At 44.4% G+C, this 27582-nt stretch overlaps 1 protein-coding gene across 1 annotated transcript in view; it reads left to right on the top strand.

Moving 5' to 3' along the window:
* Positions 1 to 13306: 13306 nt before the first annotated feature.
* Positions 13307 to 27582, top strand: part of tcerg1l (transcription elongation regulator 1 like) — a 712622-nt gene continuing 698346 nt past the window's right edge. Inside the window, exon 1 of the mRNA XM_033033658.1 lies at positions 13307 to 13725. Within this exon, the coding sequence (XP_032889549.1) occupies positions 13402 to 13725 (324 nt within the window). The 5' untranslated portion in view covers positions 13307 to 13401. The remainder of the gene's footprint in view (positions 13726 to 27582) is intronic.

Here is a 27582-nt window from a genome sequence, read left to right as displayed (position 1 = left end):
ATTATTTCCTAATACTGTATTAAGCACCATGCAGTAAAGCAACTATATATTTGGATAGAAGTCCAGATGAAAACTGTAATATTCTTCCAGAGAATCGAAACAGTGGAAGAATTACTTAGCAGTGTTTCTTAAACTGGTGAAAGGTTCAACCAAGGGCAAATTAAATTATGTTGGGGTGAATGAGTTAATTTAAGTTTTAGCTCGTGACAAAATAAATTTGTCAGCTATAGAAACCTGGATGCAACATGATTTCCTCGGACTCGGCAGCGATGGGACAGAGTTCCTCCTCGTGGGCTCCAAAGCCACACTCAGCAAGATCAATGGCCCCACTCTCACCATCGACGGCACCACTGTCTCCCCATCTCCCCAGGCCTGCAACCTTGGCGTGATCTTTGATTCCACCCTCTCCCTTGAGCCTCACATCCGTCATGTCATTAAAACCTCCTTCTTTCATCTCCGCAACATCGCCAAACTCAGACCCTCTCTCACACCTACAAAATCCTGATCCTCACCTACAAAGCCCTCCACCATCTGGCCCCCCCATATCTCATTGACCTCCTCTCCCCCTACCAACCCTCACGGTCCCTCAGATCCACATCAGCCGGTCTCCTCTCCATCCACAAGTCCAACCTCCGCAGTTTTGGGGACAGAGCCTTCTCCAGGGCAGCTCCCAGGCTCTGGAACTCCCTCCCCCAACTGATCCGCAATTCCGTGTCCCTCACCATCTTCCAGTCCCGCCTCAAGACCCATCTCTTCACCTCTGCCATCCTTAGCCCCACGTCCCCGTCCCTTTTCATCTGTGCATTAATTGCCTCATACTGTGTTTTGTATTGAATTCTGTCTTTACTTTGTGTACTAGTCATGTCTCTACTATTTATTTCATTCCCCTTACATGTTTTTCCTCTACATGCTCAATTTTTGTAAGGTGTCCTTGAGACTCTTGAAAGGCGCCCATAAATAAAATGTATTATTATTATTATTATTCCCTGCATATCCATATACCTATCCAAAAATTCTTAAATGCCAGTAACATCTGTCTCAACCCTTACCTCTGGCAGCGCATTCCAGGCACTCATCATTCTCTATGTAAAAGATTAGCCCAGCACATCTTAAATTTCCCTTCTCACCCGAGAGCAATGTACTCTAGTATTTGATTTTTCCAAACTGGGAAAATGGCTCTGATTATCTATCTTATCCATACCTCTCATCTATATTACTAAAACTAAGATCTTGACCGCTTTTGACTTTCTGTTTCGTTATTTCTGAGAGAACGCCGCCACCTTGCTCAGAGTCCCCCTCCACCGGATTGGACCAGAGGATTTTTCCCATAGATGAAAAATCAGAGAGTTATTAATGTTTTAATACATTTCACCATTCTCTCTGCTGCCCCTGCTGACGGCAGGGGGGAGAGACTATAAAATCCGGAAGTGTGGTTCCTCACTCAGTTTCTGCGAGACTGAGGAAGCGAGAGGGTCACGGCTCTCTAAGCTGTGAATAACACTGAAAGCATGTCTACACCACGGTGAGTCCCTTCGATGTGGTTTTCAAAAAATGTGTTTTGTCGGCTTGCAAAGTGTTTACCCAGGTGGCTGGGCTTTTTGAAGGGCTTTCAGAAAACGTGTTTTGTTGGCTTGCAAAGTATTTTTACCCAGGTGGCTTGGCTTTTAAGGGGCTTTCAGAAAACGTGTTTCGTTGGCTTGCAAAGTGTTTTTACCCAGGTGGCTTGGCTTTTAAGGGGCTTTCAGAAAACGTGTTTGTTGGCTTGCAAAGTGTTTTTGCCCAATTGGCTTGGCTTTTAAGGGGCTTTCAGAAAATGTGTTTTGTTGGCTTGCAAAGCCTTTGCCCAATTGGCTTGGCTTTTAAAGGGTTTTCAACAGTTTTTGGATGGATAAAGTGTGAATAAACATTTTATTAGATCAGGACTGTTTAATTGCAAAATTGGTGCTCATTCCATGACTTCCGCTTAGTGGCAAGATGGCGCCGATGACATCATTTCCTGTTAGCGGCAAGATGGCACTGAGTGCGTCATTTCCGGTTTGTGGCAAGATGGCGCTGACTGCAGAAGGCACAGTGAAGACGTCTGTATAATTGAAGAGAGCTTACTGCTCTGTCTATGATGAGTGTGTTTGTTGGACGTAATTTAAGGCACGTTTTTACTTCAGCAGCAGCCTTGACAGGAGGCTTTAAACATTTGAATCATTTGGTTTACACACTATGTTCACTACGTTTTGAAGTTACTTGGCATTTTAGTATTGGTTGTGTGTGAGTGAGTCTGTGTGTGTGTGTGTGTGTGTGAGTGAGTCTGTGTGAGTGTGAGTCTGTGTGTGTGTGTCTGTGTGTGTCTCTGTGTGTGTGAGTGTGTGCATCTCTGTGTGTGTGAGTGTGTGTGAGTCTGTGTGTGTCTGTGTGTGCGTGTCTGTGTGAGTGAGTTTGTGCGTGAGTGTGTGTCTGAGAGTCTGTGTGTGTGTGTATAGGGGGGTTGCACGTAAGGTCTCCAGGTGAAAGGGCTTGACGAACGGAACCGCCCAATCCATCTGGAGGACATCAGAGCTTCTGGTATATGTTGTTGGCACACGAAACATGTACTTTCCTACCGCCAAAAAACGGCAAAACGGTGAATCTTTGCACTGTAGACAATTGTGGAAGTCAGGGTAACCGTGAGAGACATCTATCCTACTTCAGAATTCCAAAGGTGAAGAGAAATGAAGGTAAAGAGAAGCGAGAGCTGAAGGGACAACAACAGCTAAAGTGCTTGGCGAACATTGGCCGTGCAGATATCGAGATTGAAAATATTGGGAATGATCGCGTTTGCTCACGGCATTTCATCAACAGTAAGGCATTATTTGTGTTTTTTCTTGATTCCTTTGGTATCTAAAAAGTTTCTGAAGTGATAAATCTTGCTGTAAAATTTTAAATTCGCCCTGGTTCTGAAGTGGATTTTTACATGCTAAAAGAAAATGCTTCTGAAGCTAAATTTATCATTAAAAAAAAATCTCCAGACTTACGAGTGGTGTGTGTAAAAGTAGCTTTTCTATCATTATGGTATTGAGATGTATATTTTGGCAAATAATAAAATGTCCTGACAGCTTAAACACCCACTCCCTTTCAATAGGATATTGTCAATTTGCTGAATTTGATTATGTCCAATTAACAGCTAACAATTATGCCATTCCTTGGCTTGCATCTGAGTAAAATGTTATTCAAAACTCATGTACAGTTTGCGATTTTTTAAAGGATACTGCCAGACCATCAGCCATGAATGACTGCACTGTCAGCCCACCAGCCGTGAGTGACTGCACCGCCAGCCCACCAGCCGTGAGTACGTGAACTGCCAGCCCACCAGCCGTAAGTGACTGAAGTGCCAGCCCAATAATCCATTCAGTCCATCCTCTCCCCCTTCTCTCTCACAGAGACTGCCACCTGTTTTGGGGCAGAATTTCTGGCAGTTTCTCAGCTGCCAGCCTGCCAGTTCCGAGTGACTGTACTGCCAGGCCTCAGTGACTGAGCTGCCTGGCCTCAGTGACTGAGCTGCCAGCCCAAGAATCCATTCGGCCCACAATGTCCATACTAGCCCTCTGGAAACCAGTCCCTTCGGCCCACAACACCCATACTAGCGCACCAGAAAGCCCCCCCCCCACTGGCCAGCAATATTGGAATTGGTTGAGAGGTGGAATATTGCGTTGGGTGACCAGCCCTCCCGTGTGATGCTGGGACCCAATGGCATTCCAGAGAAATTAATCCTAGTCTTCCAACCACTCCCTAGAGTTAATACTCCCTAATCCAAGCATCATTCTGGTAAAACTTCTCGCCTCACTTTCCATAGCCTCCAGTCAGTTCTGTAAAATTAAGATTGACACAGATTGGACTTGGCGACACAAACAGAAAATGAGGGAGGCACTCAGGTTAAGCATGTAGGCAATGTAGGTTAGTCAGCATCATTGATGGTGGAAACAAAATCAGTGTGGTCAAATTGAGCTTATTGCGCAGGCACAGAGAGGAACGTGTACAATGGAAATCTTGCTTGCAGCGGCATTGCAGGCACATCAGACAAACACAGAAGAAAACATAAATCATACTTAAATTACACATAAAATTCTGAAAGGCATTAAAAAGAAAAGAAAAATGCGACAAAAACAGGACAATACTGCAATACACAATTAGAATTTTTTTTACGGTAGTTCTGGAGTTAGTTCATCGTGTTCTGAGGGGGAGGTCGGATAAGGGTTGTGCAAATTGGTTCAAGAACCTCATGGTGTTGGAAAATAGCTATTCTTGAACCTTTTAGTCTGCAAGCTCAAGCTTCTGTACTTCCTAGCCAATGGTAATGGCGAGATGAAGGCATGGGCTGGATTGTAGGGATCCTTGACGATAGATGCCACCTTCTTGAGGCAGCGTTTCATGTAGATGCTTTTGATGGTGGAAAGGGCTATGGCCGTGATGGATGACTACTCTCTGCAGCTTCCTGCATTCCAGTGTGTTAGAAGTATTATACCAGCCCATGTTAGAGGAGCCAGCATACCTTCTTTGTGATTATGTCCAAGTGCTGGACCCAGGACAGGTCATCTGAGATGTTACAAACAAGAATTTGAAGCTGCTACCTTTCTCCACCTCTGACCCACCAAGAAAAACCGCCGCATGGTCTCTTGACTTCCTCTTTCTGGAGTCAACGATTAATTCTTGTGTTGTTGACATTGGGGTTGTTGAGGCACCACTCAACCTTCCTGTACACTGACTGATCACCACCTCTGATTCAGTCATCCAGAGTGGTGTTGTTGGTGAATTTATAGATGACATGAAAGCTCTGCTTAGACACTTGTCTACCCTTTAAAGTGTGCATACACACCTTTAATGCCACTGCCGCAAAACCCAATTTATTTCATTTGAAGGAATAGATAAATAAAAAGAGAAATAATCCAGAGGCACCTCTGCTCTATCTTTCCGCCTTTCCATTCCATTCCCATTTCTCTTTGGGAAGCCTCTGCCCAAAATTTCTGAAACCTTCTGTTAAGAACCTTCTGTTCTGTAGGAAAGTGAGGATGAATGAAGGCAGTAATCCAAAACCGAAAAACTGCAGGTTCTGGAAATCTACAATTAAAACATAAAATGCTGGAACTGCCCCGCAGGTCAAGCAATATATGTGGAGAAAGATACACTGTTAACCTTACAAATCGATGATATTTTATTGAACCAAATTCTATATTTAAATTTCAAGACTTTTTTTCTTTTTAGCTCTAAGAAGGGAGATTCTGTTCAAAGGTTTCAAAGGTTTTAATGATCTTTTATTGTCACGTGTACCAATATAGGTACAGTGATATTCATATTACTATACAGCCATACAAAAACAAGCAACAAGCCACACAACTGGATAAAAATTAACAGAAACATCCACCACCGCGGATTCCCCACATTCCTCACTGTGATGGAAGGTAATAAAGTCTAATCTTGGGGTGGAAGACTGCAACCTTCACGTGGTCCGCCCTGTTTTGACGAATGCAATCAACCTGGTGTGCACAATCAAATAGAACAAGTTCTCCTACAACTTTAGGCTGTGCAAGCCATACGCAAGAAGAAGAAGTAGTCTAATCTTCTTCCCTCATTTTGTTCGTATCATGTTATAACTAACGCAAGATTTCTTATGTGGAAATAAGGGTAACATTGTTATTTTATCAAAGGTGTATAAATTTACGCAGACATTTGCTTGTGTGACCAAGTGGCTACAATAAATTACTACAATATAATACTGGAGTAACGCAATGGGTAAGGCAGCATCTCTGGAGAACAAGGATACAAAACTTTTCAGGTCAATGCCATTCTTCAGACTGATAGTAGATGGGGGTGGGGGGAGGGTGGCATGAATGAATGTTGGAAGAGATGAGGGGAGGACAAGGCATGGCCAGTGATGGATGAATGTAAGAGAAGGGTCTCCACCCGAATTGTCACCTATTCCTTCTCTCCAGAGATGTTGCCTGTCCCGCTGAGTTACTCCAGCTTTTCGTGTCTATCATCGGTATAAACCAGCATCTTCAGATTGCCAGAAGAAGTCCAGAGATGCACAAGCAGGAATGAGCCAGAAGAATAAAGAGTTGCGAATTGTGAAGCTTGAAGAAAGAATGTTGATGGAGGGGATGGGGAATAACCAGTGGAAGGACAGTCAGGAGAGGGGAGGGAAAGAGAGGGGTTAGGGGGCAATTTTTAGGGGAGATAGGGGAGGAAGAAGGGGGTGTTTGTACAAGTTACCTAAAATGAAAGAATTCAATGTTCATAACTTTGGGTTGTGAGCTCCCCAAGCGGAATATGAGATGTTGTTTATCCAGTTTGCATGTGGCCACACTCTGGCAAAGGAGAAGGCCACGATGGAAAGATCAGTATGGGAATGGGAAGGGAAGTAAAATGGTTAGCAACAGGGAAATCCCGCAGGCCATGGCAAACCAAGCGCAAGTGTTCGGCAACGTGGTCGCCAAGTATATGCTTAGTCTCGCCGATATACAGGAAGCTCTATAGAGAACACTGGATACAGTAGATGAGGTTAGAGGAGGTGCACATAAGCATCTGTCTTACCTGGAAGGACTGCTGAGGTCCCTGGATGGAGGTGACAGAGGATGTATAGGGACAGAGGTTACATTTCCTGTTTTAGCATTAAGTACGAGGAGGGGGTGATTTGGGTGGAAAGGGATGAGTGAACCAAGGAGTTGGGAGGGAGCAATCTTTGCGGAAGATGGAAATTGGTGGAGATGGGGAGGTGTGACTGTTGGTGGGATCACATTGGCGGTGCTGGAAATGCCTGGACTATCCCCGACACCTCTCTCCTCTCTCTTGGTCTCTCTGCCTCTGTCTCAGGTGGCAGAATGTCGAGTGATGTCTATTATAAACCAACCGATTCCAACAGCTATCTGTGCTACACTTCGTCCCACGTTGCCTCTTGTAAAGATGCTATCCCCTACTCTCAATTTCTTCATCTCCTCTGCATCTGCTCTCAAGATGAGGCTGTCCTGTAGTTCTGCTCTCACTCCCCCTCCCCCCAAACGCAACAAGGATAGAGTTCTCCTGGTCCTCATCTTTCACTCCATCATCCTCTGACATTTCCAGCACCTCCAATGTGATTCCACCACTCGTCACATCTTCCCATCTCCACACCTTTCCATCTTCCACGGAGATCACTCTTTCCACAATGCATTGGTTCACTCATCCCTTCTCCCCCCAAACCAATCCACCCTCCCCCCCCCCACCCCCCTCCCAAGTGCATCCCCTGAAACCACAGCAGATGTAACACCTCCTCCGTCATCTCCATGTAGGGACCCCAGCAGACCTTCCATGAGAGACAGCCATTTGCATGGACCTCCTCGAACCTCATCTACTGCATCCAGTGTTCCAGATGTGGCCTCCTGTGCATTGGCGTGATCAAATGTAGACTTGGCGACCACTTTGCCAAACACTTGCTCTTGAGCTGCCATGGCCTGTGGGACCTCACAATTACTAACCATTTTTACTCACCATCCCATCCCCAGACTGACCATTTAATCCTGGGCCTCCTCCATTGCAAGAGAGAGGCCACACGTAAACTGGAGTGGCGGCACCTCACCGCTTGTGTGTTTTAGAACCAAACATTATGAACATTGAAGATAGACACAAAAATACTGGACTTCTGAAGTCTGAAGAAGGATCTCGTCCCGAAATGTCACCCATTCCTTCTATCTAGAGATGCTGCCTGTCCCGCTGAGTTACTCCAGCGTTTTGTGTCTATCTTTGGATTAAACCAGAATCTGCAGTTCCTTCCAACAACATTACGAACATTGAATTCTCCAATTTTAGATACTCTATAAACAACCCATTTTCTCCCCCAAACCCCCCACCCCCCACCCACCCAATACCCCTCAAAGCAGATCATTATGTCTTACTGACATTGATTTGGTATGCCAGATGTAGGCTTGATCTTTCCTTTACCACAAAAAAATTGTTAAGCGCCTGTCCCATGATGCGAGTTCACCCAAGAGCTCTCCTGAGTTTAAAAAAAATCAAACTCGTGGGACTTCATCACGAGTAGTTTTTTACTCTTGGAAATTTTTCACACTGTTGAAAAAACTTCACGATTTTCCCTGTTTCCCGTGTACCTGCCGGTAGCATTACGAGCCGCTACGAGACATCCACGAGCACCGACGTACCCGCTACGTCCATTCTACGTACTTACCACAAGTTTGATTTTTTTTTAAACTCTGGAAAGCTCTTGGGTGAACTCGTATCATGGGACAGGCCCCTTAATCATTTCAATGGTCGAGGTCAGATAACTTCATCTGAAGGATAACCTGTTAGGCACTCTATGTATGAACGATTCAGTATCCCCAATCAAAATCTACACCACACCACAGCACTCTTATTTTGTGGAGTAGATTTCAAATATTAAACATGTCAATTTGAAAGTTATCAAGCATCAATAAGATAATTACTTGAAATAAACTTGTGTATCACTTGTTTTTAAACTGTGTGTCAATTTTCTTTAAAGCTGGTGGGTATCACATTTAGTCCAAATTAATATGTAAAACTATCTGTAATTAAGAATTGAGACAAATGTACTGACATAAACTATAAAAGATTTTCAATATGTCTTCAGCATCCAGGACTCGAATCACAGAACTTCCTTCCCTAAAATCATTTTCCTCTTTTAAGTCCTTCCTTAAAAACGTCCTCATTTGTATTAGCTTTTGGCTAACTGTTCTCAATGTTGCCTTTTGTGAATGAGGATCAATTGAAGTGCTAAATGCATGTTTGATATATTAAAGACTAAATTCAATTAGAAGCTGTTGTTGAATTGAATTAAACAGCTAAAAAAAATGTGGATTGGGTACATTCCCCATTTGTTCACTGTACATGGTTTTATAGATCCAAATTGTTTCATTAAACCTTCTGAAAAATATTCATTTAATATTTTCCCAATTTTTGGTAGATGGTGCCAATGCCAAAACCATGACATTTCTCAAAAAATGCATTTGGGTTGTAGTTCCAATTAGCTGCAGGTTTCCTGGAGGCTATGATTTGTGTGATGAACATCTTAACATTTCTGTATAATTTTTCTGAAAACTCCCGAGAGCTAGCTGGCATCTTCACTAAGAGCCAGTGAGATATCTGAGAGAAACTGAGCAAAATGCTTAATGAAATTCAAGTCTTGCAATTTCCTTGACATTGCTGCCTGGAGAACTATCTTACACTCATTATTGAAGTTTATGTCCAAAAATAGGAGACTGTTACGTGTCATATAAAACCAAGGCTGAGATATAGTCTACTCAATAGATTTTGTAGTATTAGAAATTAACTTGCAAATGAACCTAGACTTGTCAGGAAAATAACTGGAAAAAACCCATTATTCATAAGGAATGAATTAATTGCTGTCTCAGAATATTAATAGAGATATTTTTAAACATGTTTGTTCTAGAATTGAGCTTTGGAGTAATCTTATTATGGATACTAGAGGAAATAGAGGCAGTCAAAATTAAAAAAAAAAGATGTTTGGTCTGTGGGGTCACACCCCCTATGTCTCAACTGACTGTATCCAGTTATCACAATGTTGCTTTGATTTGTATCTGATAGTCGTATTGATCTGACATAAACTATACTCATTATACCTTGTATTAGGATATCTACTTTGAATTCTCTGTGGCCTACAGTTATTTATATATGACAGGAATCCGTGCCAACAGAGAGCAAGTGGGAATTCAGCTGAAATCAGTTGAAAAGACAGTATCACATTTTGAGTGTTATGCAATCTTCAGCCTCAAACAATCAAATCAAATTTACATAAAGTAATTGGTAACATTTGCAGAAAGAAATATTTAAGTAAATTGCTCTAATCTAATTTTTATACAAAATATGTCACTCCTTATATTTGGGTTACCTCCTGCAGCTGTGAAATGCGGAGAAGCCCCAGAGGTTAATTTCTGTTTTATCTGGCTATGCCAATTCAAAACTTCATCAGCAGAAACATAATTATCCGCTGCCCTAACTTGCTTAGTATTCAGTGAATATCACATAGCCTTAAACCTTTCTATCACTACCCAAATATTTCAAATATGAAGGTTAGTTACACTGTGGCCAACTACATTCATATTTAAATTTTTCATGAAACTTTTGAATTAAGTCAGCATTTCATGAAACTTTTGAATTAAGTGAGCATTAATGTTTAAAGGCTCAGAAGGTGGCACCTTTATGTAAATAAGGTAGAGATTTTGCAAATAGGTATGCTGCTACCACAAGAGGACATGCGTGTATTGGGGGCATCAGGAGAGTTGGTTTTTACTAATCTTGAAGGAACCATTGCTTCGATTGAATTGCGTGAGAGGAAAACTAGAAAATTAGGGAAAATAATCAGAGGAACATTATTACTATCCTCAAGAACATTTAATACATTTAAATTCATTCATGACAAGTGAACAACATTTAATTAACTAAACAATTCAAATTGTCCTGCTCAATTATAATAAGGCATTTTTAGAAAATATATGATTTCTAGCTTGAAACTGGAGATGCTTTGATGATTGTCCGTGTTCATCATGCTCTCAACTGCATCTGTGATAACTGTTCCCTTTTAAGTAATCTGCACAAAATATAATCTCGCAGCTATTGTGGAGAAGAAGGTGATCAAAGCAATAACATTAAAACGTTTGTAAATGTTTCGACGCGATGTTGCAGCGATTCAGTTATGGTTTACATTTTCTCCGAGCGCTGGACTCATGGCAAAGTCAATAAGTCACGATAGCCCCGGTGAAAGGCAGCTTGCCCGAGTGCACCTGTTTGCCAGCATCGGTTCGTCAATAAAAGCCCTGACCTCCTTTCCTCTCTCATCTTCGCCATGGGGTAGGGTGGATGGAGTGACATTCGCCAAATTGCCGCCAAGCTGCCCCCGAGCACGGCCAGATATCAAAAGGCAGGATTATTCTGTGGCAAACGGCACTTGAGGCAGGGCTGGTAGCGGTGACGGCCGGCGTGGTGAGCACCAAGTGAGGGGAGAGGAGAGGGGGGTAAGACAGTCCCCGGGAGTGGGCTGCCAGGCGGCTGGGCTCGCTGACTGCCGAGCACTCAGCATTGCGAGCGGAAAGCCAGGGCGTCTTTCTTTAATCGTGGTTACCTCTCGCACTTGCCAGCCTGCGAGCGTCGTCCCTCTCTTTTTTTATTCTGTCATTCCAACCCTGAATTCCTCAAACTCGCATCTGCCATTAACTGTGTGTTTCCCGCTGGTCCGAGTGGAGTCGCCTGAGCAGCAGAGGAGAGGAGGCGAGGGGTGGAGAGGAGAGGAGAGGAGAGGAGAGCAGAGGAGAGGGGGCGTCCGACACGATTCTCCCGGAGACGCCGCTTGTCAGGTGTGCAGGCAACGAGAAGAAGTCGACCGCCCGGCAAAAAAAAAATAACCACAGCGGCCGGAGCCGAGAAGGTGAGAAGTCACTCGCGTATTTTGTTATCCTCTCGCTGAGACGTTTTCTTGCCTTAGTGCTGCTGACTTTTCTTTCCCCGCCTTGGCAGAGAGCGGACACACACACACACATATTTAGAGTAACAGCTAATTCCCCCACACAGTCAGATGCTGTGCTCCTGGGCGTTTATTGAAGGGAGCGCAGCTCTGCCGCTTAATTCAAGTGGGGAAACTTATTTCTCGCCCGCGTACGGTGCGGGTGTGAGCGGATGGGTTTCATTTGCGCCGATTGCCTGCCCTGGCCGTCTGACTGGGGCTGAGGAGCGGTGGTGTTCCGAGATGATGATGAATATTCAACACAGGCTCCCCGCCGCAGAGTTCACAGTTACTGAGCTGCCGTGGGGTGCGAGCTGTACCGCCGGAATCCAGGCAGACACCCAACCCAACCCAACCCGACCCTCGGATGAAAAAATTAAATCAGCGCCTGTGGTCTCCTTCTGTTGGACAGCAACCCGGGAGCTCTGTCCGCTACAGTCGCCTCCAGCAGGATAGGACGCTGTCAGTTTGATCTGCCAACCGACCCAGCGTGCAGGTTATTCTGTTTCTTCAGGCTGCGAAGAGTGTGCACAATTGCGAAAGAGCAAAATATATGAAATGCACAGACACCGGCATCCAAAGTTGGTGCACTAGACGGACCCGTCTCATTCATTCTAAATATTTGTATTGTGTTTTGAAACAGATCGAGTGTTTTGTCCTATCTGCAGTTGGCTTTATACTGAGTATTGCTACACTTTGATATCAAAATGTCTAAGTCCGGCCCAGCAGCTTGGGGGAATCCTCATTAATAGTCATATCTAACCACCCACTGAATGTAATATTTCGATACGTTTTTTTGTTTACGATTTTTAGTTTTGCACGAGTAGTGTGTTTACGAGTGGAGCATTCTATATCCTTTCTAAACATTGGATTATTTGCGTTCAGATAACTTTGTGCTTTATTTCATTAGACCAGACCTCATTTATATTTATTTGCAGAACAGAGATATTTTAACGTTAAAATATCTTTTGCGTGGCCTTTTAGAACTATAATGAGATTATATTATTGAAGAATACCTGAAGGTATTTAGGGACATGATAGAATTAATGTGACACAAAGCATTTTTGAAATAACACTGATGTTTCTTGAAGTATGGCATTCACCATAATCCTGTCGGTCTTAATACTTTGTGAAAACTGCAATTGTGTGATTTTGCAGTTTTTAATTACACAATTAATTGGTTTTGCTTTCCAAAAAGTGAAACTTTCAGATTCAGGGTGATTTTCCTGTGTCTTTTTAAAAATCTTCACCGTGTTTGCCTTGTCACCTTTTCTAACCAGGCTCTGGCCCATTGGCCTCATTATTGAAGGTGTGCAACCTATGCTGTCAGCACAAAGCATTATGGATGCTGTAGTTCCCTGTCACATTATAAAAAATAATGTCAATAGAAATTTTCCTGTTAAAATATTTAAAACTGCAGCAAAAATTCCTCCAGCCTGAAATCACTTAATTTTTTTATAAAATACATTATTTTGTGATTTGAAACCATCAATTTTATAAACTGTTCAGCGGTACAATGTCAAATAACATTGTTATGTAAACATGTTGCATGCTCTCACTGGATGGAGGGATTGTGTGGATGGGATTTGTTTTCATTGAATGTTCAAACAGTTCTCTTACTGTGAATACCAGGTGTTGATTTTCATTAACCTCATTTGTATCTGGTAATAGTTTATTTTAATGCTAAACAATTAGAAATCATATTGAATTAGTTAACTTTTTACTTAATATTTAGAAACACAATTGAACGTACACAAGATTAACATAAAGCTGGAGCAGATAAAATAAATTTTTTTGTTTTTCTTTTTTAGATGAGCAACTTCTAGGCCAGGACAGAAATTCTTGGATTGTCTCATCATGTTGTACAGCTTCTCTACTCCTTTTTTTTATACACTGCTCCTCAATTGATAATGTTTGTGAAGGGTAACACTCTGGGACTGTGGGATGTAAGGTGTAGGATGTTTCCTGTGCCACTTTCGAAAGGGCAACAACATCACATCTGGCCGATGACTGAAGAGCCCCCTGCTTGGATTTTGACTGCGCCGGCTGCACCTGGTCTTTTTAGAATCATTGGCCCTCCACATCTTCATCCTTTGACTTCTCCACGTGCCCCTCCTGAATTTCTACAAGCTCCATCAGCATGGCAGATTCCATATGATTCTTTCATTCCTTTGATGGTGCTGCCTTCTCCACCAGAACCAGCTGTTGTTCAGCTTCCACTTTCAACTATGCAGGTAGGAAATGTAGCAACACATTAAATCTCAACAAAACCCATGAACTAATTGTAATTGCCTATGAGGAAGGAAGTTCAAATGTTTAGAGATTGCACAAAATTGCAAGGTGATGTATGTACCTAAAAGTTGAATATGCTATTAAGTAATACTTACAATCAAGTGAACATTTACAGATGAGAATGCTGGAGAAACTCAGCGGGTGAGGCAGCGTCTATAGAGTGAAGGAAATAGGCAACGTTTCGTGTTGAAACCCAGGCTTTCGACCCGAAACGTTGCCTATTTCCTTCGCTCCATAGATGCTGCCTCACCCGCTGAGTTTCTCCAGCATTTTTGTCTACCTTCGATTTTCCAGTATTTGCAGTTACTTCGTAAACATTTACAGATGATATTGTTTGTAATATAATTATTGTTGTTGATATAAATAATACAAATATGAATCGATTTCATTTCATTGACAGTTGCTCTAAACTGAATTGTCAATAGTTGTTAATATCTTTATAGTTCTTCTCATGAAACAAAACTTCCCAGGATGTTGAGTTATGATTGGCATATGAAAAGAATAAAGGAAACATAGGGAAGAAGAAAATGCATGATGAAAGAGAAGGACATTGGAAAGTTGTGAAGGACAGAAAAAGATGTGTCAAGTTGGAGGTGGTGAAACTATGGTTGGGAGCAGCATTGCTGAAGCTGATGTTATTGATACAGAGTAAGAATGAGCAATAGACTCTTTGTTAGATGTATGAAGTTGTTGCATGCAAGAATATGTGATTTGGTCTTCATTACATAGTTAGCAGGAGGTGAGGCTTTGGGCAGAAGTTGTTGGTGAAGACGAAGCCAAATATATTTTTGTGACTTTGATCATCCTGACAGTTAGGCTTTGATACGATTGAACATGTGAAATAAAGTGTGTTCAATGATGTTCAAGAAGTGTAACTAAGACATTTTAATGATGGGTCTGTGAATGCTTAGTGGAGCCTGGTGCAAGGAGATGTCCAGGACAAGTTTTTTACACGGAGGGTGGTGAGTTCCTGGAATGCACTGCCAGGGTTGGTGCGGGAGGTAGATACAATAGTGATATTTACGAGAATTTTGGATGGGCATATGGATATGCAGGGATGTAAGCAGATCAGGGTTGTTTTTGGCATCATGTTTAGCATAGACCTGTTCTTGGCTGGTGGGCTAGTTCTGCTGCTGTACTGGTCTTTGTTCCACATTCATTCTGGGCTTAACTTAACCCTGCAGATATGTTGTTGAGTGACGGAAATGCAAAGATGAATGCGAGATATAAAAGATGAATACAAAGCATGGAACGTTTAACAAATACAGTATGTTTTGGGAAAACTTGATTTTAACATGCTACAAAATAAATTATGAGCATCATACTACAATTTAAATTTTGATATTCTTTAACTAACAGATAAAGCTTGTGAATTGGTTTAATATGAGGCATTAACCTTTGAGGGGGTCAAGGAAAGAGCGTTCACGTCGCGGCCCTGTTTCCACCAATCTTTCCACCACCACGCACAAGAAGCACAAGAAGCGACAAGACAGACACCATTGTGCAGATGCCGAGAGGTGTGTTCAGCTCTGGCTGAACAACTTCTAATCCTTTGTGTGGACTCGATAAGAAGGAGAAGAACCTTTGAGAACAAATTTCTTCTTGACATGGTTGGAAGCTATATATCATAAAGCTGTTTCAAGATATCATTGTCAAATGTTTTTTATTCTTTCATAGATTGTATTTTTATATTTATTGAACAGTTTGTATGTTTCTGAATGTGAACATACAAAAGGTTTGACAGTAATGGAACTTGGCTTAGCCTGGGCATAAGGCTTAGCCAACTGTTAAATAATTATTCAGGCTTTTTATGAATGGAGCTTGGTTTTCCATGCCCACATGATGACATTACATTGCACAACCATTTGAATTAGGATGGCTCTAGGCAGCAAGTAATCAATGCAAGCAGGAGTAATAACTGTGTAGTTGTTGTGCTGATCATTGGCCACTATGAACCGCTCGCTGTTGGTGGCAAATGTCGGCCAATTTATCAGAACAAACAATTGTTTCGATTTATAGCTCGTAGTGGTATGTGTGTTTATGTGTACTATATAGATGAATAACAAATCAACATGCTTGTTTTTATAATGACTTTGTATGTTATATATGTATTGTAACATTACAGATTTGAATTTATAGACTGCTTCAACTTTGTATTTATGATTAATAACCATCAGAGTTTCTCATCTGTAGGTTGTGGAAGTATAATCCAAAAGTTAATATGACATGGCTTATCACAGACCTTTAGTTTTGAAAGAAGATTAATAGTGAACCATGAATTCATTATTACCCTATGAAATTGTTAACCTTGTGACACTGGAACCTTTTATTGCACATATTTTGTGTCATGGTATTAGCAATAGACAGAGTTACAATATTTCCAACAAAGACATAATAAAACAGCAGTTTAAAAAGTTACAGCATGAAACAGGCCCAGGTTGCAGGGAGACCTGGACAGGTTGAGTGAGTGGGCAGATGCGTGGCAGATGCAGTATAATATAGATACGTAAATGTGAGGTAATCCACTTTGGCGGCAAAAACAAGGGGGCAGATTATTATCTCAATGGGGTTAGGTTAGGCAAGGGGGAGGTGCAGCGATCCTTGTACACTAGTCACTGAAAGTTGTCGTGCAGGTACTGCAGGCAGTGAAGAAATCTAATGGAATGTTGGCCTTCATAACAAGAGGATTTCAGTATAGAAGTAAAGAGGTTCTTCTGCAGTTGTATAGGGCTCTGGTGAGACCACATCTGGAGTATTGTGTCAAGTTTTGGTCTCCTAATTTGAGGAAGGACATCCTTGTGATTGAGGCAGTGCAGCGCAGGCTCACGAGATTGATCCCTGGGATGGCGGGACTGTCATATGAGGGAAGATTGAAAAGATTAGGCTTGTAATCACTGGACTTTAGAAGGATAAGGGGGGATCTTATAGAAACATATGAAATTATTACAGGACTGGACAAGCTAGATGCAGGAAAAATGTTCCCAATGTTGGGCGAGTCCAGAACCAGGGGCCACAGCCTTAGAATAAAGGGGAAGCCATTTAAGACTGAGGTGAGAACAAACTTTTTCACCCAGAGAGTTGTGAATTTGTGGAATTCCCTGCCACAGAGGGCAGTGGAGGCCAAATCACTGGATGGATATAAGAGAGAGTTAGATAGAGCTCTAGGGACTAGTGGAATGAAGTGATATGGGGAGAAGGCAGGCACGTGTTATTGATTGGGGACGATCAGCCACGATCGCAATGAATGGCGGTGATGGCTCGAAGGGCCGAATGGCCTCCTCCTGCACCTATTTTCTATGTTTCTATGTTTCTCACTCATTTGCACTTGTTCTACGTTTTCCCACTTTCTCATCCATTCCCTAAACAAGAGACACAATTTTTGCAGAGGCCAATCTATCTATCTATCTATACATAACTAAAACTCGAATCAGGTGCTCTTCCGGTTTGCGTTGTTTTACATTTGCGGAAAAACGGTACACGACAATGCTATGATTTTTCGCCACCTTACTCAACATTCTCCTGTGCTGCAATGCAACAAGTTTTGTTCTGATCGATGGCATAATTTAAAAGTTAGTAAGGTTTAAAAATCATAAAAACCGCGCCTGCGCAGATTGGTCTCCTCTCCTGTTATTCGCCGGGACGGCAATGCCCCTTACAGCACCCACTCTCAATCACCGGCGGCGAGGAGAATAAAGCTGAAGGAGCAGTGAGCAGAGTGTAAAGAGCATGTGGGGCTGCGCCTGCAGCCGGAGGCGACCACCACAACAAGCCGGGTGCTACTGAGTGAGGGCGAGAGCCAGGAGCTGCTGAGTGAGGCCGGGATCCCCTGAGTGAGGCCGGAGCCAGGGCCGGGAGCCCCTGAATGAGGCTGTACCCCCCACGACCCACACACCCCTTCCCACACACCCCCTCCCTCTCCCACAAACACCCCTCCCCCCTCTCACACACACCCTCCCCTCCCCCCCACACTCCCCCACCCACACACGCCCCCACCCGCCACACAGACCCGTCCCCCCACACATCCCCATCGCCCACACTCACCACCCCACCACAATCCCCCCCTCACCCCCACCCACACACACCCACCACGCCCCCCATCCCCTCCCATACACACCCCTCCCCCTTTCACACACACCCCCTTCCTCTCCCCCACATACCCTCCAACCCCACACCCCCACCCCCACACCACCTCCGCCCACAAACCCCCTCCCCCACACAACCCCCCCGCCCACACACCCCCTCCCCCCCACTACTCCCTACCCCCTCCCCTCGCACACCGCCCCTCCGCCCACGCCCCCCCTCCACCCTACACCCACCCCGGCCACACACCCCCTCCCACAAAACCCTCCCACACACACACCCCCTCCCCTTAACCTCTCAACCCCACACACCCCCCTCCCCCCCACCACACATCACCCACACACCCCCTCTGCCCCACACAACCCCCCACCCCACTCCTCCCTCCCACCCCATACACCCCTCGCCAACCACCCCCCCTCTACACACCCCCTCCCCTCACACACCCCCTCTCCCCCCTCCCACCCCATACACCCCTCGCCAACCACCCCCCCTCACACACCCCCTCTCCCCCCACATTCATCCTAACCACACAAACCCTGATCTTATGCTCTTCCAGTTTGCGTGGTTTTTCTATTTGCGCAAAAACGGTACACGATAGCGCTACGATTTTTCGCCACCTTTCTCTTGTGCTCAAGTGCAACTTGTTTTGTTCTGTTTGATGGTATAGTTTTAAAAATCTTTAAAACGGTGCATGCGCTGTTCGGGAAGGTTTCACGTGCGGGTCTTTACTGGCGTCATAAAGGGCATTCGATGGATCATTAGCCATGCCTGCGCAGTTGGGGTCTTTCCAAAGTTAATTCGGAAGATCGCCATCTTTTTTCCCCGCCTCATCTCATCTCCACGGGTAAGTTTTGTTCTATTTTAATTTCCCCGCCTGTAGCTGTCCCCGTTCCCGGCTACAGGATGCTGCCCCCCCCCCCCAAGTCAGCTGCGCCTGCGTAGTCGGGGGCTATGCGTGAGTGGTACAATATTGCATTGGGGGACCAGGCCGGACGTGTGACAATGGGACCCAATGGGTCCCATTTATTCTAGTTAATCTATAAATCCACAGGTTATTGGGATGTGGGGGGGAAACCCATGAAGTCACAGGGAGAACGTGCAAACTCCACACAGCACCTCACATCAAACCTTGGTCTTGAGCGTTGTGAGGCCGCAGCTCTACCATCTGTGCCACTACATAACTTGTTAGAATAATTCTCAATTCTTGAAGCTGTAGTCGAGTATTACGTTTTCAGTCAAATGTTTATTCTGGTATTTTGGTGTTTCCATAACCCCAGGAGTAACAAGCAGTGAAGACTAAGATGAGCTGTGACATGAAGTTAAAGTGATTGAATATATGCATTGCATCATTCATAATACTTTACTGCTTGTCATACTGCAATCTATTTTCTGAAGTATCGAGACCTAAATCACAGCATGGTAGTCTCCGCATCAGTGTTAAAGGTGGATGAGTACAAGAACCTAATGCACCAGCCTTATTTAAAAAAAAAGACAATGATACTGGTCCCCTATGTTATACTGATGCAAGTGAGAAATGTACAAAGTACTATCTCTGAACATTGATATGACTCCACCATATATACTTTCAATGATCACTTATCTAAGTTACAACTACAAAGTTAGCTGAGTGAGTACTAAAAGCACATATGGCAGCACTATATCAATGTTCATGTTCAGGAATCGTACACCAGAGATCATTAGGGTTTTTCAAAAATCAACGGAATCAAGGGATACGAGAGTTAGTGTAATGCAAGACCAAGTGGGACCCATTGGGTCCCATTATCACACGGGAGGCCTGGTCCCCCAACGCAATATTCCACCACTCATGCATAGCCCCCAAATGCACAGGCGCGGCTGACGAGTTCCCGTTGTGACACCCCTGATTTCCCCCCCCCCCTATCTTCACCCCCCACTCCGCCCCTTGCCATTGTGTGGGGGGAGGGGGGTGTGTGTGGGGGGAGGGGGTTGTGTGGGGGGAAGGAGGTGTGAGGGGGAGGGGTGGTGTGGGAGGGGGTGTGTGGGCAGGGAGGGGGGGTGGTAGGGCCTCCATCAGTACCTCCCGGCCCCTGCCTAAATCAGCGGCTCTCGGCCCCACTCAGCGGTTCCCGGCCCCAGCTCCGGCCTCGCTCCCAGCCCAGCCTCACTCAACGGCTCCCGGCCCCAGACCGTCTTTGCCCCCAGCACCAGTTCCGGCCTCACTCAGCGTCTCACGGCCCAGGCTCCGGCCTCATTCAGCGGCTCCCGACCCCAGCTCAGGCCTCACTGAGGGGCTCCTGTCGTCACCCTGGGGCTTCCTACATCACTCAGCGGTTCCTGGCCCATGCTCTGGCCTCACCTAATGGCTCCCGGCTCCAGCCTCACTCAGCAGCTCACGGCCCCGACTCCAGCCTCACTCAGAGGCTCCCGGCTCCAGCCTCAGTCAGTGGCTCCGAGCCTCACCCAGCAGCTCCCGGTTCCCTGCTCCCAGCCTCACTCACCAGCTCTCGGCCCCGGCTCCGGCCTCACTCAATGGCTCCCGGCTCCGGCCTCACTCAATGGCTCCCGGCTCCGGCCTCACTCAGGCGCTTATATAACCATATAACCATATAACATATATAACAATTACAGCACGGAAACAGGCCATCTCGACCCCTCTAGTCCGTGCCGAACACATAATCTCCCCTAGTCCCATATACCTGCGCTCAGACCATAACCCTCCATTCCTTTCCCATCCATATAACTATCCAATTTATTTTTAAATGATAATAGTCCCTTCTCCAAGCTCCAGCTGCACTCAGCGGCTCCCGGCCTCACTCAATGGTCCTGGCCTCACTCAACGGCTCCCGGCCTCACTCAACGGTCCCGGCCTCACTCAACGGTCCCGGCCTCACTCAACGGCTCCCGGCCTCACTCAGCGGCTCCGGGCTCGTCGTGGTGGTCGCTTCCACCCGCAGATGCAGCCCCACCTGCTCTCCACTCTGCTCACTCCACTCCCTTACCTTTATCTCCTTGCCGCTGGTGATTGACAGTGGGTGCCGGAAGGAGCATCGCCATCCCCACGAATAAAAGGAGAGAAGGCCAATCTGCTGACAGAGAAGAGGAAACCAATCTCTGCATGTGCAGTTTTAACGATTTTAAACCATAATAACTTTTGTAATATTCCACCGATCGGAAAAAAACCTATTGCACTTGCAGCACAGGAGAATGGCGAGTAAGGAGGCGAAAAATCGTAGCGCTATTGTGTACCATTTTTACGCAGATGTAAGAACAATGCACACCGGAAGAGCACAAGATGAGAGTTTTAGTTATGTACTGGACTAAGTGGGGTCCGTTGGGTCCCAGTCACATGGGAGGCCTGGTCCCCAATGCAACCCATTCCCAAATACAATATTCCACCACTCATCCGTTCCCCCAATGCAACTCGTTCCCTCAACGCAATATTCCACCACCCACTCATAGCCCCTAACTGCCCCCTAACCATCCCCGTCCCCAGCTGCAGGATGTGGCCTACCACTGCCGTGGCCTACCCCTGCCTATCGCTGTCATGGCCTACCGCTGGCGCTCCACACTGACTTCAGGCGGGGGCCGGTGGGGGGGAACGTCCTGCAGCGGGAGAGGGGGATGGTTTCAGGCTGGGGATGGTGGGGTTGGGGGGCTTTCTGGAGGGCTAGTACGTGTGTTGTAGCCAGAAGGGACTGGTTTCCAGAGGGCTAGTACAGACATTATGGGCTGAAGGGACTATTCTTGGGCTAATAGGACTTTGTATACCGAAAGGACTTTTATTGGGACAGTACGGGTGTTTTGGGCCAAATGGACCAGCTGTGGACGGCTTCTGGTGGGGAGAGTCCTGCAGCCAGGGGAGGGGGACAGCTTCAGGCAGCTCCTGTCGGGGGCCATTGTGGAGGGGGCACTGCCGTGGCCTACCACTGCCATGGCGCACCGCTGCCTACCCCTGCTGTGGCCTGCTGCTGCCTTGTCCTATTGCTGTCATGTTGTATCGCTGTTGTGGCCTACCGCTGCCGCTGCTGTGGCCTATGCTGTCATGGCTTCAGGCGGGGACTGGTGTGGAGCATTCTGCAGCTGGAGACAGGGACGGCTTCAGGCGGAGGCTGATGAGGGAGCGTGCTGCGGACAGGACAGCTTCAGGTGGGGGCCAGTGGGGAGTGGGGGGGGGGGGGGCAGCATCCTGCAGCTGGGGACTGCTTCAGGCAGGGACCGGCCAGAGCATCCTGTAGCCGGGGGAGGGGGAGAGCTTCAAGGTGGCCGGCGGGAGGGTCTTGTATTCGTGGACTGGGGCTGTCGGGAGCCGTTGGGGGGGGGGGGGGGGGGGGGGGTGAGGGTCCTGCACCCGGTGGAGGGGAACGGAATCAGGTGTGGGATGTCGGGGGCCGGTAGGGGAGGGGGGAGAAACCTGCAGCCAGGGCAGGGGGACAGCTTCAGGTGGGGGCTGTCAGGTGCCGGTGGGGTGTGGGTGAGCGTCCTGCAGCCTGTGGAATGGGACGTCTTCAGGTGGGGTCTGTCGGGGGCTGGTGGGTGGATGGGGACCATCCTGCAGCTGGGGGAGGGGGAGGGCTTCACGCGGTGGCCGGTGAAGGGGTCTTTCTGGAGAGCTAGTATGGGTGTTGTGGTCCAAAGGGACTGTTTCCAGAGGGCTTGTATGGATATTATGGGCCAAAGGGACGTTTCTTGGGCTAGTACAGGTGTTGTGGGTCAGAGGGACTTGTTTCCAGAGGGCTATTAAGACATTGTGGGCCAAATGGAGTTTAATTGGGTTAGTATGGGTGTTGGGGGCCGAATGGACTGCAGCTGGGGTCGGCCTCTGGCGGGAAGCATCCTGCAGCCAGGGGGCGGGGAGGGGGATAGCATCAGGTGGAGCCTTTCGGGGGCCAGTTGGGGGGGGGGCCTACCGCTGCCTACCCCTGCCGTGTCATATCGCTACTGTGTTGTATCGCTGCCACTGCCTGCCGCTGCATGGCCTATCGCAATCGTGGCCTGCCGTTGCTGCTCCCCACCGGCTTTAGGCAGGGACTGGTGGGGATAGATAGATAGATAGATAGATAGATAGATAGATAGATAGATAGATAGATAGATAGATAGATAGATAGATAGATAGATAGATAGATAGATAGATAGATAGATAGATAGATAGATAGATAGATAGATAGATAGATAGATAGATAGATAGATAGATAGATAGATAGATAGATAGATAGATAGATAGATAGATAGATAGATAGATAGATAGATAGATAGATAGATAGATAGATAGATAGATAGATAGATAGATAGATAGATAGATAGATAGATAGATAGATAGATAGATAGATAGATAGATAGATAGATAGATAGATAGATAGATAGATAGATAGATAGATAGATAGATAGATAGCCATCATCTTATTGAATGTTGGAAGAAGGCATAAAGGACTGCACGGCCAACTCCTGCTTCCAATTCCTTGTGTTCCTATAATTATTTTAATAGCAGTATAGAAAAGATAATTGAGTCCTTACTCAAAATTGTAATGGATAAACATTTGGAAAACAAAAATCTGAACTAAGAATATTCAGCATGAGAACTGCAAAACTAACCTTTCTTAATGAATTATTTTGGAAATGTAACAATGAAGTCAGGCCAAGTCTAGTTTATTGTCAAGAGTATTTATTGTCATATGTTCCAGACAGAAAAATGAAATTCTCACTTGCAGTAGCACAACAGAATATGCAAACATAGTACTCTTAACACATACGTGTGTATGTATGCGTATGTGTATATATATTCCATATATATAATGTGTATATACACATAAAAATGAACAATAATAGTGCAAGAAGGCAAAACCAATGCCCCGTCTACTATGGCCTGAGCTTGTTTGGAGGTTGGAGTGTTTAATAGCATAAGCACATGTATGGTACGATACTGATGCAATGAAAAATCTTGCTTGCAGCAGCGTCACGGGCTCATAGACAAATACACAAAAATATTGTACATAAATCACACATAAATTCCACACCACATTTCTAAAAGAAATGACTGCAGAGAAATAAGACGAGTGAAGACGAGTGAAAAGATTAGAATAATGTAATGGGTATAATTATGTTTGGGTATTCACTAAGCCACTTATTAAACAAAAAAGTAAATGTTAAAAAAAACTTATTTAAGACTCTTGGAGCAAAAGGGTGCTGAGATTATTGTTGTTCAGAAACTGTTAATGTTTAGTAGATGTGTGGTTGGATGCAAGCCTGGGCGATGCCATATGGAGGACAGGCTGTTGCCCATGCAGCACGTTTCACCCTCTCCACATCGCTGATCGATTCAAAGGAACAGCAGGGCCATTACAGTTTGGCACCAGCGCTGATGCAGTAGCTGCCAGAGCGATGTTGTAGACAACAACGAACTAACTTAGGGGCTCCGGTTTTTCTTGAGGTTTACTCCAGGAGCCTTTTCCTTGACTGGATATGGCCACAAGGTAGTGGAGGTTTTAAATCAGAGTTTTCCCTCTCCTAGATGGACTACCTTCCCATCCGCCCGAGGCTCATGGGGGCAGGAGCGTCTACCTTCCTGTGCAGGTCTATAGCACCTGCCCAGTGCCCAGAAGTTGGTAGTATAGTAGCGATGTTACAAAACTTACCTTCAGCGGCGCTGCATTTCTGCCACTGGCTGTGTGCGCAACTTTGGCGCCTTTGAGGGGGGGGGGGGGATTTAAATCCAGTTTTCTCCTGCCTGTCGGAGGCAGATTTCCTCGGGCTGCTAGCTGCTGAAGAATAATCGATCCGACTTCCGTTCCCGATCTTTTTTTTATCGCGAGACAATTTAATAATTTGATTAAAATATAAAGCGACTTCTAACGCCCTCAACGCCTACAACGTGACGGATCCCAAGAATGGGACAAAACAAAGGGTAAGTCTTTTATTTTACATATAAACTTGCTTTTTGGAATGACTTTAATCTAATTTTACGATGCAAAAATGTGATTTGGGCCCCATACGAATCGGCAGTGTTTTTCCTGCCGATATGGGGTTCAAATTCACCGCAAATGCAACGTTGCAATCGATCGCGTTCCAGAAAAACCCACTCGCAAGATGATTTAAATGCTCTTTTTTTGGACAATCATGTCATAAGAGCATCTAAATCGTCTATATTTTGTGTTATTGCTACCCATAGTCAATATTTTTATACTAAATATCAGTTTTAGTCACATGTATTGTGCAAACAAAACAAAACATTTTGATTATATTGAGTGGATGTTTCTCGATTAATTTATGGGAATTAAACATTAAATTCCTTCCATCTGGCATGTAAATTCATGACAGTGAGATTTAAAAATTATGTTCTTGGTTCTTGGTTTCTTGGTCCTCCAAAATATTCCAAATGGAATTTAAACTGGAGGTGGATATTGTGATTTCTTGTGTGAATGGGATTAGTTTGTTATTTGGATACTTAGGCTATTTAAAAAATATATAATTTTCTTAAGAAATGGAATCTACAGGACATTCTTAATGGGAAAGTGGTGGGCAGAAAGGCATGTCATGTGTGGTTTGAAGAGCAAAAACTTGTAGTTTACAATGCCAAAATTGAAAAGTTGAGGATAAACAAGGTGTACAGAGTTGCTTATTGGTTACAATCTGAAGAGTATGATGATGCTACTGATTATGATATGCCAATGTACCAGCTCGCAACTGATCTTCTCCATAAAAACTTGGTCTATTGTTAGAAATTGTAATTTATTTACCTATCTGACTTACAGCATATAATACAATAATATTTAAGTTCTGATCATGAGAATATCACATTTTTTTAATTTTCAAGGCAGTGTGGGTGTTTTATTACTATTTCCGGCACAACGGTCAATTTTGTAATTAGCTACAATTAGGTAATTATATGCTTTAATTTCAGGTCATCCAAGTAAGATGTTTTATATTTGTTTCAGAATGCTTCAATCTATAATAACTGAAAATGTCATTCAGTTTTCTTAATTTTTAAGAAAGTTATGGGCTTTTGACTGTCTTCGATCACAGCTTTTGTGTGGTCAATGCAAAAGCAATAGGGAACATGATGCTAATATCCGAGTATGAAAATGGCCATAACCTTTTTAATACTGAAGATATGAAAGTGATTTAGGTGTCAAATTAAACTTCTTTTTATGCTTTATCTGATGGGATAAATTGCAGACTTGATTTTTTAAATTTCAAAATTTTGTAACGTTGCTAAATATAGTTCCAACATTTTTGGACAACAACGGCACTGTGGAAGATTGTGTCAAAGTTTGTGTATAACTTAGTAGTATGGATGTGTAATTGTGAAATGATTTGTGAGAATTGATGCATTTTGGTTAGAGGAATAAGATGGCCAAACTATTTTATAGGAAATGAGGGTCTAAATTTGGTAGAGAAGAATTGATAACTAAAGGGGCTGTCCCACTGTACGAGGTAATTCAAGAGCTCTCCCGAGTTTAAAATAAAATCAAACACGTGGTAAGCACGTAGAATGTACGTAGCGGGTACGTCGGAGCTCGGGACGTCACTTAGCGGCTCGTAACGCTCACGGCAGGTACTCGGGAAATGCGGTAAGCTCGGGAAGACTCATGAAGATTTTTAAATTTGTTGAAAAATGTCCATGAGAGCCCCGACTACCTACAAGCGGCTATTACCATAATTCTCCGAGTTCGAATCAGGGGAAACTCGGGAGAGCTCTTGAATTAGCTCGTACACCGGGACAGCCCCATTAAGTTAGCAAATCACAAATCATTAAAGTGAGATTCTAGATTAGAACACTGTAAAAATGAAAACAAAGTTGATGAATTCACTTCCATTGAATTTGAAGTAGAGATGAAATTATGGAAGGGTTTCATTGGGTAGATTTAGTGTTTCAACTTACTGGGCAGTCCATTATCTTGGTTCATAAACATAAGATTATGGATCTGATCAGATATTTGGGTAAAAACACAATAATTTGATTGTAGAATTTACTAACATTAAGTAATAAAGGGAAGCTGGATGAAGCAAAATAGATTTGAGGGATTAAATTACTTTATTTGCTGCAAATTCCTCATAATATTTTATGATAAAATATGCAGGCTGGTGCCCTGCAACAGTTATTTAAAATGGGAACCTTTTTGCAAATAAAATAAGCATATGACATGAAACTTAAAATTCAAAGGCAGAAGTTAAACAATCTGATTGGAAATCTGACGTACCAACATTTCTGTAATTCGTATCTATGTACCTTTTGGGGGCAAAATATAATAAAATTCTTACTGTACTGTATTTTAAACAACCTTTTTGGAGCTTTCACTAAACCACTATGATTTACAATGAGAAGAAAGAAACAATGTACTCCTGCAGCAGTTTTACAACCATACAAAGCCCTTAACCACTTTGCATCCAGTGAGGTACTTTTGCTGTTTGGTCATGTGTGGAATACTGGAGTCAGGGCTGCACACTGGAATATAGTTGTCCCCTGCAAACAACACTATAATAATGACCAGATAGTCTGATTTATAGTAGCAGTGGTACTAATCTTATTAGTAGCAAGATAAATATTTGGCGGGGTCTCGGCGAAAGCTCGTATCCTTTCTTTGAATTAGTTTGAAGGGAATCCTTGTACTCACCTGAGGGAATAAGTGAATTCTTGATTTAACACTTGACCTGAACGTTGTCTCCTCCCATAATGGTGCAATTCCACAGTACTGCAGTTGAGTGTCAGCCTAGAGTTGTGTTCAAATCTTTATAGTATGCTTGGG

The sequence above is a fragment of the Amblyraja radiata genome, chromosome 15 (assembly GCF_010909765.2).
Source record: "Amblyraja radiata isolate CabotCenter1 chromosome 15, sAmbRad1.1.pri, whole genome shotgun sequence".
Taxonomy (NCBI): domain Eukaryota; kingdom Metazoa; phylum Chordata; class Chondrichthyes; order Rajiformes; family Rajidae; genus Amblyraja; species Amblyraja radiata.
This window is presented reverse-complemented; position numbering and strand designations above follow the sequence as displayed.